General features: G+C 47.0%; 1 protein-coding gene across 3 annotated transcripts in view; it reads right to left on the minus strand.

Annotated features, from left to right (window-relative positions):
• Positions 1-4,408: 4,408 nt before the first annotated feature.
• The window catches only part of SLC35F3 (solute carrier family 35 member F3), a 288,066-nt gene continuing 275,110 nt past the window's right edge, over positions 4,409-17,364 (minus strand). For 2 of the 3 annotated variants that reach the window (XM_081039045.1, XM_081039044.1), the window contains exons 5-8: positions 11,791-11,916; positions 9,367-9,559; positions 8,491-8,580; positions 4,409-5,860 (exon numbers count right to left, since the gene is read on the minus strand). In XM_081039045.1, coding sequence (XP_080895171.1) covers positions 5,625-5,860; positions 8,491-8,580; positions 9,367-9,559; positions 11,791-11,916 — 645 coding nt within the window. In that variant the 3' untranslated portion in view covers positions 4,409-5,624. The remainder of the gene's footprint in view (positions 5,861-8,490; positions 8,581-9,366; positions 9,560-11,790; positions 11,917-17,364) is intronic. The other variant, XM_081039046.1, reaches the window with a different exon arrangement.

Below are 17,364 nucleotides of genomic sequence, written 5' to 3' on the forward strand. Positions count from 1 at the left end.
TCACAAGGCATGCCAAAAGGCAAACAGCATTACAATATATGCAGTTATATACACTTATACATCTATCTTATTTTCACATAAGTATAGATATGCTTATGTATGCTTATATATAAAATGAATGACAACAATGATACAAGGATGAGGGGAAGAATTAGGATTATTTTGTTATTAGGTACTCACAGTGCCTGTGACGTGGTATAGTTTTATTTGAAAGTGGTTGGATTAGTGGTAAATATAATATTTACAATATAATATTTGCAATATTTATATTGCAAACTCTAGGCCAACCATTTTTTTAAAAAAGTTGAAAAAATAAGAACTGATGTGCTAAGAAAGGAGAGGAAATGGAATCACATAAAATGCTCACATAAAACCACAGAAGGCAGAAAGTGAGTGGAGGACAAAAATAAGACCAAGGCAGCTGTGTTCATGGAAAGACCTGAGCCCGGCCACCAGCCTGATGGCCAGCCCAGTCTCCATCAGCAAATGGCTGTCGCCTGCAGACCAGGGAGCACAGTTTTGTTAAAACCGCTGGGTACGAGGTGGATTATTAATGCAGCATTATTGTAACAATAGCTGACTATGAAAAAAACCGGCTGCCCTGTGTCCCATTCTCTCAGGGCGTATTAGGTGACTTACTGGCTAGTCATTGAAGGGAATTCTGGGTAAATAAATTAATGGGCTCAACAAACGGCTCTTTTCAGAGGCTGATTTTGAATTTCAAAAAAGGCTTTCTGGAGATGGTGTGCTGTGCCTCAGAAGAATGACTCCATCAGGGTTTTCCACTGACCAAGGCAGTAAGCTTACGGCTTACTGTACCCAGACGTGTACCCAGCGCAGATCTACGGAATCTTTTCTACTCCCCCGCTCAGGGGGCCTGGTATAGACTGGACTGAGAAGGAAGCCACCAAATCATAGCAACTGCTGCTATGTCTTCTTGTTGCTGTAAAGCTGAAACTCTACTGAATATTCAATTTCATTAGTAGAACCTCAAAAGTAATGCATTATAGCAAAACACCACAGATGATGAAGTTACTTTAGTTTTTAGTATTAAATGTTTAGAATTCCCAGATTCACCTGACAGTTGTGAATGACCAGTAAATGAAAGTATAAATACATATATAAATACATATATAGATGCCTTAACATGCCTGTTCATTTAGGAAGAATTTTTAGAATTGATTTCTCATCATAAGTGACATATAAAATAACTTAGTAACAGCCTAAAAGTCTTAGGATTCCCGATGGTTGTTTGGAAATATGCAGTGTTTCCTGCAAACATTTATTATTAAATCTAATGTTAATATAATCATCCATATAGCATACATTTCCGAGTTCCCATAAAAGTTAAAAGAGTTTCTATTTTTAGTTTTGACTTGTCTGTTGCTGACTTTTCATCAGAGATCCACAGAGAAGCCCCCTCTGCCAGACCTCAGCCAGGGAACCGAAGTGCTCTTCTTATTGATTCTTTGCTGTCTGTATTGTTGCTAGACTGACCCAGTCATATCTCTGTATTGGAAGCAGCTCTCAATTCCATTAGCTAACGGTGTGAGTATGGCGCCCATGTTCAGTCCCACATGGGGTTCTGAGAGCTGCCTGCCGCCACCTGCTCTGACATGTTCCAGCGCGCTTGGTCCTGCTCTTCATGAAATATTTAGACAGATGTCTCTGCCTGCGGCCTCCTGGAGCTCCATCATGGTGCTGTGTGAAGAAGGGACCCCTCCGTGGGCTGTTGGCCACACAGGCCTTTTAACTGTAGTCAGTTTACGTATCAGTCAGAAAAAGGTGGGTATTTGAAAGGCTTATCCATGATTTGGGCCCTGCTTAATCTCTCTGGCCTTATCTTCTGCCATACACATTGATGGATATACACACTTTACGTACTCTTTATATGTGGGCCATGTATGCCTCCCTTTGTATCTGCCTAGCCCTCTATCTTACGCACTTGGGCCCCAACTCCATACAGCACGAGGAGTAACCTGAAAGGCCTACAGAGCCCAGGTAAGTAACGCAAATGAACCTAGGCCAGTGCAGACACACATGCAGACACTTCTGAATGGTGTGGCCACAGCTAGGGGTCAGCTCATTTTTGCTATGAAATGTAGCCCTAATATTGCTGCATTTATTCAAGAGAAGTTATTCAAGAGAAATCAGAAATCCCTATTTTACGTGAAACCTCTCAACTTAAAAATGTTGGTTCAAATGCCTTTAAAATGCAGTAAGTGCAGGAATATAAACTGTGTAGCCACTTCAGAAAACAATGCAGGTTCCTCAACAAATTAAAAACAAAACTACCATAGGATCCAGCAAGTCTACTCTTGGGTATATGTCTGGAAAAAACAAAATCACTATCTTGGAACAATATCTGCATCGCCATGTTCATTACAGCATTATTTACAATAGCCAAGACATGGAAGAAACCTGTGTCCATCGAGGGATGAATAAAGATGTGGTGTGTATATATATGTGTGTGTGTGTGTGTGTGTGTGTGTGTGTGTGTGTATGTGTATATATATGTGTGTATATATATACACACACACAATGGGATATTACTCAATTATTAAAAAAAGAATGAAATCTTACCATTTGTGACAACATGGATGGACCTAGAAGGCATTATGCTAAGTGAAATAAGTCAGACAGAGAAAGACAAATACCCTTTGATCTCACTTATATGTGGAATCTAAACAAGCCAAACTCATAGATACAGAAAACAGATTAGTGGTTGCTGGAGGCAGGGGGTGGGCGTTGAGGGTGGGAAATGTGTGAAGCTGGTCAAAAGGCACAAACTTCTAGTTGTAAGGTAAATAAGTTCTGGAGATGTCATGTACAGCATGGCGACTATACTTAACAATACTGTGCTGTGTATTTGAAAGTTGCTAAGAGAGTAAATCTTAAGAGTTATCACACAAAAAAACTGTAACTGTGTAGTGATGGATGTTAACTAGCTTATTGTGGTGATCATTCTGCGATACATACGAGCATCAAATCATTCTGGTCACACCTTAAACTAATACAATGTCACATGTCAATTATATCTCAATGAAACTGGAAAAAAACCCTCTAACAAATAATGTGGAAAAACGCAACCCAACAAAACAACTATATAGTCACCTGTGTATATAAAAGACAACTTGGGGTGGCCAGTTAGCTCAGTTGGTTAGAGCGCGGTGCTCTTAACAAGGTTGCCGGTTTGATCCCCACATGGGCCAGTGTGAGCTGCGCCCTCCACAACTAGATGGAAACAACTACTACTTAACTTGAAGCTGATGGGTCCTGGAAAAACACACTTAAATAAATAAAAGTTAAAAAAAAAAGACAACTTGGTTGTCACCAGTTCTCAACGTTTGGCATACCATTTCTTACCTCCTTATCTTTGTAAATGCTATTGCTATTGTAGGGCTATACCACCAGTTACCCATCATCCCTGGATGGACATTTGGGTTGCTTCCCCCTCTTGGCTATTGTGAATGGTACTGCTACGATCATAAGAGTATAATGATCTCTTTGAGTTCCTGCTTTCTATTCTTTTGGGTCAAGGTAAACCTGCTTGAGTGCAGGGTTTCCCAAGTTTTCATGTTATGGCTTACAAAGGAAATATTTGCCTGGCTCCTTGGGGTAAATGGAGGGGTTTGGAGCCCCAACAGTCATGGAGGTGACTGTTCCTGGATCCTGCTGCCCCTGGCTCCACTGAAGGGCTGAGGGGATTCCCCCTCACAGCACACATTGGTCTCATTGGGCCGGGAGAGCTCAGCTAGACTCTCTTGGTTCTGACCTCATGTAGCAAGTGTGCATGGCGTGTAGATGTTTGTGGTGTGCAGGTGTGGGTGGAAGGAGGAGGGGTCCAAAAGTGACGAGCCACCTTCCTGCTCACACCCCCTCTCAGAGAACCCGGCCCTTTGCAGCTGTACAGTGAGACATTGGACCTCACAGCCCTTGGCCACAGCTGTTTGGAATATCAGTAGAGATATTACCAAAACTGGGTAAATCAAATTTTCTGTAGGGCTAGAATTAGGTTAGGACACTCAAGGCAGAAGTTAGGTGTGGGAGACGAGAGGGAAGGCCAGGTCCATTTAAGGACTGAGGCTGACACTCTGAGGCAGCTATGAGAGACCATTGTACGCTAAGCTGTGGAAAGGAGAAGGAACCGGAAACAATGCCCAGAGCTGAGCAGGGACAGGTTCCCGGAGGGAGAAAGAGGACATGGTGTGGCGTGGAAGGAAATGCTGCCTCAAGACTTATTTTCTACGAGGGCTGATTGTTCTGCATTTCATTCTTGTGAAAGTCAAATCTGTCTTTACAATAAGAATGTTTTGCCCTTGACGTGGTTGGGTGCAGGAAGGTGGGACTTGTGAAGAGAAAAATGTAAGGCTAACCGGAAAGTCAGAACTAGTGTAGTGGGAACGGAGCCAATGGTCAGCAAGACAGCACTAAATGCTTCTTTTTTAAATAGTTTATTTATCTGTTTGGCCAAACAGGTAATGGAAACTGAGAGTAATAATTTGCTAAAAAGTTCAGGTCATGAATGCCCCTTGCCCCTATGAAACAAAAGACTCCAAGGTTACAGAGTGCACCATTGGGTTATGACAACATTTCAAAATAAGGTTTCCATTTCGTATGTAACAATGTAAACTTCAAAAATAGTAAACTCTAACCCCCGTGTCCCTCTTTACAGATCTATCACAGATAGAATTTTCTGGCAGACCTAAATTGTGTAAGTAAACAGCCTGGTGCTTAAAAGTGTCATAAAAAGATGTACAGATTCAGTAAATAATTTTCCGGTCTTGGTCATGAAGTAAAAGCAAACAGCAGTTGACCTCCTGCATAGCCTGCCTTGTATGCGCGTCACACACCGAGAGCCATGTTCCCTTACCTGGTCACCTGTGCTGTCATTTTTGTACACACACACATATAGTTTTATTTGTTTTTAAAGATTTCTACATCTAAATTATAAGACGGAGCCAGTGACTTATAATGTCACCTCGCTTCACATAGGTAAAGACGAAAATTCTGTAGAAGGCACTGTGATTTCTGTGGCGCGATCTCACACATACGCCTGAGAGCAAGCTGACTGGAGTCAGACAGGACCCTTTCCCCCTCCTGTCATCTGGGTCAGGCCTGTCGTCCTCCAACTGTTGCCCCCAGACTAGTCCTAGCGATAGTTTTGCCATCCAAATTAACTTACAGTTATCTTTTGGTTCATTGAAATCCCTTAAAATTAAGAGTACAGCTCTGGTATAAAACAAAACATGACCTACCATAGCTGAAACGTAATCACAGTGTGCGATGTAATTTGCTAAGTTTCAAAACATTCGCCCTGCCTTGTCAAGAACGCCTGTCACCCAAAGCAACCTAGGCAAGGAGAATTTTAACTTGCTTTACATTCACTGAACAAAGAGCTGAGAGGTTTTCCTTTTCTCTTTCAGGTTGAATTGGTACCTTAAGTGGAAGGTCTGATGTGAATAAGAGCAAGCAACTTGGACATGCCAATAAATACCGTAAAACTTACCGCAGGTTACCAAAACTGTACAGGTATGTACACCTTACCCACTGAGGCTCCCGTCAGGAATAGACCTCCAAATCGTTAACGCAAGCGTCCCCACATGCTCTAGACACTGACATCGTCAGCGGGCAAAGGAAGGGCGGGCTCTTCTGCTCTTGTTCCGAGGTCCGGAGCCCAGGTCCCCGCCGCCCTCCGCTGTCTCCTCCTTCTTCCTCACCCTGAGGCGGGTGAGCAGCTTGACCAACCAGACATCCCACTCCTCGGGCAAGAGCAGGAGGAGGAAGCCCAGGCCGATGATGATGATGGCGATGACCCGGACCCCATTGAAGACGATCGGACTCGTGTAGTGATCCACCACTGCAGAGACACAGGAAATGGTCACTCAGCGGGAAGCCAGGTGGGGCCTGGGCAGGCGTCAGCGCAGGGCGGGCAGCAGTGTCTCCTGGCCACAGACCCCTCCTCACCGTGGTTGTTCCGGCAGGCAGGGGCTGCCTCTAGCAAATTTCACTTGGTAACACTTCTCTGGTAGGCCCTGCACTTGTGTGCACGTCCCTAGACTGACCTTAGTTCAGACACTGATTTGTTATGCACATATAGACATCACAGTTTAATTGTGGCCACCTCTGGTGCGGCAGCACCGTGAAAAAGTTATTGCTTGCTTTATATGTTTGGTACTTTTCATATTTTCTACAACGACAGATTTTATTCTTATAATTTAAGAGCGTATTTCACCAAACGTGCACATATTATGTCTGGAAGACCAAACTTGAATTGGGTTTTTGAAGATAATAAAAACCAATTCGAGTTCCACCCCAGGATGTTAGTGTGAGGCTCTAATGCCACCTGTGTCATCGCTGACTAAGTTTATTAAAGGCCCGTGGCGCTCAGGGCTCATTCCTGACTCACATTTCTGACTCACATCAGTATGAGGAACGGGGTTCATGTCAGTTAATAGAAATCCAACTCATCATTCTCTTCACAGTCAAAAGATCAAAAGCGCTGTGGAGGTCAAGGTTTCTTTTTCCTTTCTTTCTCTTTTCTTAACTAAACCAGACAAAGCCAATTTGCAGCCTGCCTTCTAACACCAAATTGCTTTGTTCTTATATCATTTTGCGAGAGAGGGTTTGCTTTCTTCAGAATGTGTGGCTTTTGAAATCTGAATGGCCGGACAGCTGTCCGTCAGCTCTCCACATGTGTATGGGGGGCGGGCGGTGTGTTCTGCTGCCCAGTTTGAGGCTTGGCTCTGTCACGTCCCCTTTATGTTCCTCCACTTGCCCCCACTCCTTGATGCTCCCTTGGTCTAGAATGTGGGCAGAGAAAGAGTAAGAGGGGTAAAAGTTAAACCTAAAAAAACAACTTTGTTAGTAGCCCTTTTGTGGAGTTTAAGTGCCATTTTTATCCTACTCTAATTCAGAAATACTTTAATTTTTAATATTGGCAGAACATTCTGTGAATTCAACAGATGTAGATGGTCAATTAGAGGACACATGGGCTGCTCTGGAGATACATGTCAGGGAACAGCCAGAAGCAGTGGCTCTGCTCTGACGCATTAGCTACTAGCAGACTCCTTTGCTTCTCTCCTCCTTGACAAATGAATGGGAGTCCTTCCTTTGACATGTTATTAAATCTCTTCCGTTATAGGTAGGTAAGAAGAAGTGATTCTGATCAGTCTCTAGAAGAGCTGCCTGGAATGTGCTTCCACACTGAGAGCACTGTGTGCCTGTAAAGAGGCGATAAGAGGTAGGGCGTGAAGTTGATAAGTTCTTTTTCCGAAGCCTGTGGTGTCTGGAGACTGACAGGCCGGACCACTTCTTACCAAGCACTCCAGCAATTCAAGGGCTTTCTGCGTTTTGAAGTGCTGCTCATAGATTATTTCACTTCGTTCTCACATCAACCAAGGTAATAAGGGAGGTACAACTTTCGCTTTTAGGGGAGACAAGCTACGGCCCAGAGAGGTGATGAGTTGGGACCATCGTCCTCCAGGTGGGCAGAGGTGGTGCAGGGCCCGAGCCCGTCTCCTGACGCCCCAGCCAGGCCTCTTCTTCCATGCGGCCCGGAGGCACTCCAGAAGAGTCCGGGCCAGATGAGGCATACACAGACCAATGCAATGTACAGATCATGTGGGACAGGAAGAGGGAGGAAACAAACCACAGGAAAAGGCTTAGGAAATGGAGAGCTGCTTTCTTTGTGCTTCCATGAGTCTTGGCACCATATTGACCATGCTAAGGGGTTGCCATTCCCAGGGAAACTAACCCTCTAATGTCCTGAAAGTGCCAGCACCCAGGGGTAAGTTCTATGGGGACAGTGATTTGCAAACCCTTCTCTGGCTGAGAACAGGTTCGACAGGAGGTTGGGTGTAAGGCAGGGAAATTCGAAAGGAAAACCTAAATTCACACCAGAATGATTCAGGAAAAGGAAAAGGTGACTGGCAGGTGATGACAGTTCTTCATAAGAGCTGCCGACTCAGTGAGTGGCAAGTACCCTGTGGAAAACAAAGGCCCCCAGTAATTGGGAAAGGGCTCGCTCCCTCTTCTGAGAGGTGGAGAAGAATGTTGATGCTTCTTCTGTTTATAAACACATCTCTGCGATGGACCTGTCACACCCTGAGCACATTTTCTGCCCTAGAAAGTCACTTTACAAAAATGGAAATTTTTTTCTGCCACATGTTTTTCTATGCTTATTAATACTATTAATGATAGTCATCTCTGGCGCCCACACCAGTAAGAATCGAGATGCCTTTAGACTTTCTGTGTATTGGTGTGGTAAGTGAAAATCAATCCATTATGGAGAAAAGATTGCGTATATAACGAACATCAACGTTTGACTGGAGAGCTTTCTTTTTATACAGAAAGTTAAACACACATTCTACATCAGGCACGGTGAGAATATATGTGAGCGTGTGTGTACACGTATGCATGTGTGTGTTGGTGAGTGTGTGCGTGTGCATGTGTGTTCACAAGCACATATAGAAAGCCACATAGGCTTACCTGCATTCACAGGTACACTGAGGACGATTCCAAGAGACATCAGAGTGGGATATGTAACAGCAATTCCAAAATTTAATACAATATTGAATGCTGAAATAAAGAATGAAAAGTGGTGTCATTCATGACCGACCCAGGACTGTAACTCCTCCGTGGTTCATTTGACCCCAGCCCCTCTGCCCTTTGCTCTGACTCAGTGAACGTGGGGTTCCTGCAAGGGCTCCAGGACTTGGGGACTCAGCTCCCCTCTCCTCCCTGAGCTTTGAAGGAGGGAAAATAAATTCGGAAAAGGTAGCCAACGAGAAGGCACTAGAAAAGGACGGGGCCTCCTACTCATCCTAGTAACTTTTCTTTTCTCTGTTGCCAGTGACAATTCTGGGCTGACTGTGGGATTTGCATTTTTCATGGAAACCGGGTGAGCACTCCTAGGTTGCATTTCCGCCTAGGACTAGCCTTATATCAAGTAAGGTGATGACGATGACATTGATAATGATATCTGATAACATTTATTGAACACTGACACTGATCAGGTAATGTTCTAGAGCTTGGCACGTACAATTTCCCGGCTTCTCACCAGGCCCCGAATGCACTGTTATCAGTAGGTAACACACAGCCTCTGGGACGTTAGGTCACTACTCAGAGCAGCGGTACCACAGCCACCACTGCAGCAACTGTGGTTCTGGAATTGCAATGCAGTGTCATTGCCACAAAGCCTTTCCTTTGTGAAACACGACGATGTTGACAAGCACAGGGAAGGTAAGGATCAAAGGAGACTGCTTTCCAACTGCAGGGCACAGGTTTCCAAAGGTACCCAGGAGCTGCACAGTCCTGCTCCCTGGTCACTGCTCCTGGGAGTTCTGACGAGCAAGGGCCACTTACTCAATAAGAGGACTGAAAATCCACAAAGGTTTCCCCATGGAATGTCATTGAAAGAGCTCCAGTATTCCACTTTGGTAAAGTAGAGGATGACAGGAATACAGGTGATGAAGAGGACGTTAAACACACCGAGAATGGACAAAAACAAGGCGGCTTCCCCAAACTTTGCACTGCCCAGGAGGAGCTTGAATAGAACCTGCAGAGGAAGAGGCGGGGAGGTGAAGCAGTGCAGTCGGTACAGCTGGGCTGGACCGGACCACAGGACGGACAGACACGCGACAGGTAAATCCCACCTACTAAGCTAGGCCTCCAGGGAAGGGCGGGGAATCTGACCTAGGCTCCCTGTCCAAAGTTCAGTGACATCACGAGGGACAGTTACTCTCTAGCCACATAGAGAGGACGCACCTGTAGGAACCGTGGGTTCACATGGGGTTTGATTTGTCTGTGTCGTATTCATGACACCGTTACCTCCTGTCAGAGCGTTTGAAGGTGAGGCAGCCACACAAATCAGAAATATCTGCCATGAGTTGTAACATCTATGCATAGTGCCAGATGGGTACTGGACTAATGGGGGAGGGGAAATCACTGCACAAAATATAGAAATGTTTAGTCACTATGCTGCACACCCAACACTAATATAAACTAATACTGAATGTCAACCAAAAAATAATTGGAAAAAAAAAAAAGAAAGAATCTGCCATGATGACACAGTGCTCTCAGGGAGCCTTCTCAGCGATCTCCAACCTTCTACACCACGTTTAGAAAATCACTGCTCCCAAGAAAAAGGGCTCTGGTTGCCAGGACATTTTCTGTAAATCGAAAGTGGATGGATTATTACAGCTCATCTCTGCTCTGTCCCGCCACCCACATCCCAGAAACAGCATGGGTTGTAGTGGAAGGAACCCAACTCTGGTTTCTTGCCCCTGTTCTTGTTTGTATATATTTGAATTACATGAAAGGCCACAAGGAGAGGGACAAATGTGACTGCAGTGGCCGGGAAGCTGAACTTACAGAGGCAGCAGGCCCCCAACGGGTCCCTGTGGTTAATGAACTACTGACAGTTAGGGAGCTGGTGGTCTGATTTGAGGGTCTGCATGGTTGTCCCTCCTCCTTTTTCCCTTCTTCCTTCCTCAGCCATTTCACAGCTCTTTGTGGCTGGAGAGTAACGGTCCGTCGTGATGTCCCTGAGCTTTGGACAGCGAGCATAGGTATTTCTGGGTCTATGTTCAGGAAGCATGGAAAGGGAAACAAATTGCTTTCAGCCTTCCACCCACTGGGCCCTCTGGATAAAGACCAGGCAGTGGAGGAGATGGAAATAAACTTCTAAGCAGAATATCTGTGTTCACTGTGGATTGTGTTTCTACACGCTCTCTGCTTCTCATTAGCATGCAGCCAACGGGGTAGAGCAGAGTGTGGTCTTAATATTTTCCACATTTGGATAGTGGCTTAGAAGCCTCAGAATGGTGCTAGACCATCACATCCTCTGGGTGACACGTGTTCCAGAGAAGGAAGATGGTGTGTGTGTCTCTCTCTGTGGGAACTGAGGACAGGGAGCTGATGGAGGATAAGAAGATACAGTTATTTCACTTCCCGAAACCAAAAAACTGCGCCAAAACGCCTTTTCTTGTAACTTTCTATAGTACTCCATCGTTTCTGTTCTACTGTCTGGATCCACCGAGGGCCAATAAATCCCAACATTAAAAATCTCATTTCTCACTGAATCCCCAGTCAGGTTTCCAACTTGGAGACCAGAACATATCCCTCTGACTATAGAGAGGAGAGAGGAAAGGAGGGAGGTGTGAATGAATAGGGCAGAAACAGAGGAAGAGTCAGAGTGCAGGAATAAAAAACCATCTCACCCAGACCTGCCCTTGGGACATCCTTTCCAATGGTTCCCAACATTTTGTCAAAAACATTTTATAGTCCCCATGACACAGTAGTTGTGCTTTGATGTAATCAGCCTACAGGCACCACTTGAAATGCATATGGGTTCATGCCGAGTACTGGTGGCTCCAACAACCATGTGATAAAAGATTTAACTGACAAACTGGCACCAGATATTCAAATCTTCCTGTCGATCTGGTGGGTAATTATCTGACCAAAACTGAGCCCGCCATTCAGGGACCCTGACCCTTCTCCAGTCGTTGCCAAACAGTGGAATCACTAATCTGACTCTGCCAATCCCCTATCACATCCTTTTTCTATGCCAAATGCTGCAAGTGTTTGGCCACTGATGGAAAGTTCTAGAGAACTAAAGCCAAGGGCAGCTGCATGTCTTGTGGGGAATCTCAGTTTGCCTAACTCACAGTGAGAACAACTGCTCCTCTGAAAGGACAGGCACCATCCAAGTTCCCCAAGGTGACGGGCCAGCCGTGCTGCGGCCAGCTGTGCTCGTCCAGAGAGCAGAGAGCCCGCGCCCGGGCTTACCTTGTAGAGAGCAGACATGGATGCAGAGCCCACGACCAGGGCTATGCCGATGACGGAGTGGCTGTGAAAGCCGTCCGCGTAGGTCATCATCACGATCCCAGCGATGGCAAGGATGGCCGCCACAATCTGGACGGAAGGAAGGAAATGGCCATCAGGGAGCTGGTGGGCATCGATGGGCCAGCAAGGTAGAAACGTTCGTGAGAGTCCAGTAATGTGAGGGGAGAGTGGGCTCTTCTTTTCAGTCCTTTGGAGAACAGTAAGCAAAGCCCGTTCCCACCTAAATTTTTGTTCCTGCTTAGAGGGGGACAATTAGCAAAGCCTGGCACGGCCCAAGAACCAAAAATGGGTGGCAGCAAGGAAGGGCACCGGGGCTTAGTATCACATGGTGGCTGGTCACCCTGATTCTCAGAAACTTGAGAAGGAGGTGGCCATACTCCTAATGATGGTAATTTGGTCATGACAGGACCTGGTAGATAATGGCAGGACAGCACCTGGCAATTACCACTTAGCTCCTTCCAACCTCTGAAAGCGCCTCCCATGATCCTGCTTTTATGTATTTCATATCTCAACAGACAGGGCACAGTGAGGACCAGTGCTCTAAGCCCCATTTTACACGCCAGCAGTAGGATAGTGTGTGTCACCCGCCCATCAGGGCCACAGACCGTGTCCTTACCCTGGAGGTACAGTTCTTTTTCTTAGCTGCTGCTGGGCTCTTGCCACAGCCCCCAACAATCCTTCTCTTGTCCAGATACAACTTCCCAAGTTCAATGGGAGTGCCAGGGAGATGGACACATTGCCACTGTGCAAAGAAAACTATCGGCTGTTGGCATGCACAGGGGAAGTGCTGGGAATACCACTGCCCAAAACCAAACGTGTTAGCTCGGAGCCTATGTACCCGTTCTAATCTGAGGGGTTCATGGAGCTACAGCAGTGTCGCTGGGACCAGGTGGGCAGGGGGTGCTGTAGTAGAGCATGGGGAGGGCAGAACAAATGTGTGCAATCCACGTTTCTACTCCTGGAGTGTTCTATCTACGGATCTTTCAGAAGTGACCTCCGTTACCTACAACATCAGCTGGCTAACATTCACTGTTGGTCCCAGGAAAAGCGTGTTCTATGTATTTTCTCATTTAATCTTCAAGATTGGTAGATATTATCATTCATTTCATTTTATAGACATGAAAACAGGCTCAGAGAAGTTAAGGAACTTGCCCAAAGTCACAGAGCAGGAAGACAAATTTCAGGTCTGTTTGTTTGCAAAGTCAGCCTTTATATATGTAAATAGGAAAGTACCATTCACATAATAAGCCACTGCCAACTGTATGCTGAGATTTGAATTGAGGTTTCTTTCGTGGTTTAAATGTCTAAGTTTTTGGGCAGCAAATATGGTTGCGTGTCACCCAGTGTGACTTATATGCTTCTTTCAGTGTATTCCTCCTGCAGGGATCTCACTTAATGATACACCACCCACCATGCCGAGGCCCCTCCCTGACAGAGCAGGTGGTCGGTCGTCCTTGCTAGGGAAGCCCTAACCTGTCTGCTGTCCTTCCTGCTTAATGATCCAGTTGTAGTCAGCGGCCTCCTTCTTCCTCACACGTTGAATGGGTTTCATGTTCAAATGCTGTGTGTACTATGTACCACTGTTCATCAAGACAAAGAAACAGACAGCAAGACTGAGCGATTTTCCCCAAGAGAACAAGAAAGGACGAGTGAGAAAACAGGCAGGGCAAGGGGCCGATGTCTGCTCCAGATGACACAAGTCATGCAAAGATGCTGCTGGCTAGGCATCAGCGGTCAACAGAGAGAAAACGCATTAGAAAAAGAAGAGACAGAGAAACGGAGGGAAGAAAGTACCTAAATTTCAGATGACTCGGTGGCTCTCCAGAGGTCCCTGAGTCTTTCCAAACTTAGGGCCGAAGTTTGAGGAAATGTAGGAGAAGAAGGGGTTATTGTTTCCTGGAGTTCTACAAGGCAGACTTCCAACCTGTTCCCCTCCCTTGTCTACTGATTAAACAACAAACAGCTACCAGTAAAAGCTCCTGCCTGAGCTGTGCTGTGCCCAAGAGCTGAGGGAAGGGGTAAGAAACAGAGAGCGCGGGTGACCACTGGCCTCCGGCAACATCTGAGGAGACCAGTCCCTGCGAGTTCATTCTGATAGGTGGCACCGAAGGACAGTGATCCCCATTTCATGCCTTGCGGGGTGGGGGGAGGGGGTGTGCCAGCCACAAGTCACAGGATTGACCAATTGGCTGTGGGGCAGCAGCCCTGTTGGGACCCCGGCCCTGAGGGTGAGCTGGCAGCTCTTCCTCACTCTCAGCACCCCTAGGAGCAGAGCAGAGGTGAAATGTACCCTACGGGCTTGAGGGGCACCGCCTGAGGGGCCCTCCTCAAGCCCGACATTCCTTTGATGATGCCAGTCGATCTTTAAAAAATGTGTAGTAATCTATCTGGGGTTCCCGCACTAAGAGAACTCTCCAGGAAGGCCGGTCACACTCGTCCTGTGGCTCCACATGCCGCTTGCCTTCTAGATCTGGGCATCCCGAGGTCTGAGGAAGAAATAAAGACAAGGGACTTGCCTGTCGCTCCCACCAGCCCACTGAACTCTCCTAAAACAAGGCCTCAGGGATCCAGTCAGAGGGGAACAGCAGTCTTGAGACCAAGAGGTGAGAGCGGCCATCTCTACTGCAGCTGGGGAGAAATTAGCTGGAGAGGAGGAAGAAACAGGCGTGGGAGACGCTCCAGCCAGGGTGTTGCCATTTAACCTGGCAATGGTGGCCTCACCTGGTGTGGGGCTCCACCATCACACCCTGCCCGCCCCTGGGGCTGGGATTCGGAGCCCCAGTGACTCAGCATGCACCGCATCCCCCCATGGCAGGCTCCGTGTCAGATGGTGGGCTGCGTGGGGAGGACAGCCAAGCCCCCCGAGAGTGTCGAGGAGGAAACGAGGAGGTTGGGGGCAGCGCTCAGCAATGTCTGGTCACCTCCCCGACTAGCGCAGCTCCCTACTCTTGCTAAACATGTGACAGGCTGCACAGAGCCCCATTTGTGACACAGTTTTGGAAAATGAAAAAGGGAAAGAACAGACTTATTTTTAAATACACTTCCCTTAACACTTTTCCCTTCCAACTCTTAGACTGTTCTTACCAACTCAAAGAATATTAGCATTTGGAGGGAATTTGGAGATCCTCTAGTTTGTCCTTCTTATTTCAGAGACTGGAAAAGGGCTGTGCTATGCTTGGTGGCAGGGAACAGCCTCCCTAACAAAAGGGACTGAGGATCAGAAGCTGGAGTAAGGGTTCAAGGGCAGCCCCTGTGAAATACCGAACATCAGCTGAAATATGACTGAGATCGAATGGGTCCTCGAAAAAGCCCAGGTCCCAGGACTGTGGTGCTGGGGTCCGAGGGCCACCTGGATGACCTCTATATTGTTTTCTCGCTCCTTCATCAGTCTCTCCTGCTTTGAAAGCCCGAGCTGTAGTGGACAGTTACGAACAGTCATGGAACGGCCAGACATCCATTTCCGTTTCCCCTGCTGTGTGGGCTGGGGATAGGCCCACCCAGTCACCTCTTTCTTCGTCCAGCTGCTGACCACAGCTGGGTGGGCTTCGGCTTTAGGAAGGGCCGTACCTCATGCCCCACAGTCCTACTTGCTCTAATTCTGCTGCTGCTTTTGCTACACAAAAGTGCTTCCCTAAATGCTGGTCAGTTCTGACACTGTCAACATAAGAATCAAATCAGGCTGATCCATCTAACTCCTCTAATTGAGACAAAGATAACACTTATTGAGTTTTATGGGCTCGACAGGCATCATCCTACTTTATTCTCACATCTGTTCTAGGAGATGAGTACTAATAGTCTATTTTGAAATGAGGTAACTGAGGCTCAGAGACATTAAGTAACTTGCTCAAGGTCCAACAGCTTGTAAGAGTCGAGCCAAGACTCAAACTTGACTCTAGACTAGAGCACCCCCCTGTTGTGCTAGAACCTCTGCATCTGAAGAGCCAGGAAACACGAAAGGCATGTCTAAGCACAGTCGCAAGGTGACACAAGGGGCCAGCTTGGGCTCCTTTCAACAGCCACCTCTGGGGCTGTAAATGCCGGGACTGCCCGAGCCTCGCAAGATGCATTTGCTTCTTTTTGGTCTGTCCGCATGACCTGGACCTGGTGATGCTTTCCAGGAACTGTAGCCCTTGTGAGCTGAGGGCGGATAATGGATCTAAGACAGGGATTAACTGTCTTAATAACACAAGTTGCGCTGCAGTCTGTTCCACAAACACCATGCTGAGGCTCCATCGTGCTCTCCATGTCTGATGACTTGAGCTTGCACGTTCAGCCCTCCAGGACAGGGGACAGTGTTAGTTCCCACCCTTGGAGATCACTCAGTGGAAGGTGCTACCTCACCCAGCAGCTGAGAGAAACCTAAGAGAACCTGTGCGCATTAGAGATGGTATGAGTCTCCATCTGCTTGTCAAGGGGAAACTTCCAGCCCCTCTGGCCAGCTGCTGGGATCTTACAGACTTTGCTAGCTCTCTGCATCTTGCAAATGAGAAGAGGGAAAGCCACTACAACTTAGAGTGGGAAGCTCTTAAATGACAGGTCAGATGGAGGGATGGTTATTAGAGACCAAAATTCCATCGCGACACTGGCTCCTTAGATCTTTGTTCCAGTGCTGGAACAAAACTCTGTCCAGCCTTCAGCAGTCAGCACAGACCAAACTGACCGAGGGGCCAGGACGGCTGGCCTGGAGCAGTTCAGGGATGTTAGGGAAAAACACTGTTAGCCACGAATAGCGGCAAAGAAAAGGTCTGGGGCAGCCAGGCTGTTCTCTACGCATCTAGGTGCTTCAAGTATTTTTGCACCTCCTTCTCTTAACCACAAAAATTTGTTTGTTTTTTTTTCTGCTCACATGCAGAATTAACCTTGAAGCTTCTCTTCCCAACAACAGGGTCTCATTTGGAATTTGGTTTGAATATCAGAATCACGCCAGGAAGTTCCGTGAATTCCTTTGATTCTTTGCATTAAAATAAAGTCACGAAGGGCACGAGAGAGAGCGGTGGCAACGGTCCGGTCCGAGGACCCTGCGTCCTTGGTGCCCAGCAGGCAGGCTGTCTGGATTACCGCCGGAAGTTCCTGTGTCCCTTGTGAAGATGCATCAGATCATTTACTTGCTGAGAGCTTTTCCGGGTAGCAGTTTTTATTCCAAAATTAACACTAAGCCTCAAAACAAAATCCCCTCCCCCCCACTGCAAGCTAAAAATGCTGCTCAGCAGTTGACTCATGTCCTCACTGGTGTCTGAGGTGGGTGTAAATCTGCCACTAGGTGATGTCACTGTTCCCAGGACACTGAAGGAAGGACACAGTAGAGGGAGGGTCTGGAGTCGGCCCCTTGCAGGGAGCCAGCATGGTTCGCTCTACCTGGACTGCCCGTCCAAAGGGCTCTTCACTTCCTGGCCGGAGGACAGGAAGCACTGAGACGTGCTCTGACTACAAGAGAACCAGCCCTGTGGCGGAATCTTTTTGTCCTTCTTTGTGTCTAGGTGATGATGGGGCAGTAGCAGCTTGTGGCCACCAGAGGGA

Source organism: Rhinolophus hipposideros, assembly GCF_964194185.1.
Source record: "Rhinolophus hipposideros genome assembly, chromosome: 26".
In the NCBI taxonomy this organism is placed as follows: Eukaryota; Metazoa; Chordata; class Mammalia; order Chiroptera; family Rhinolophidae; genus Rhinolophus; species Rhinolophus hipposideros.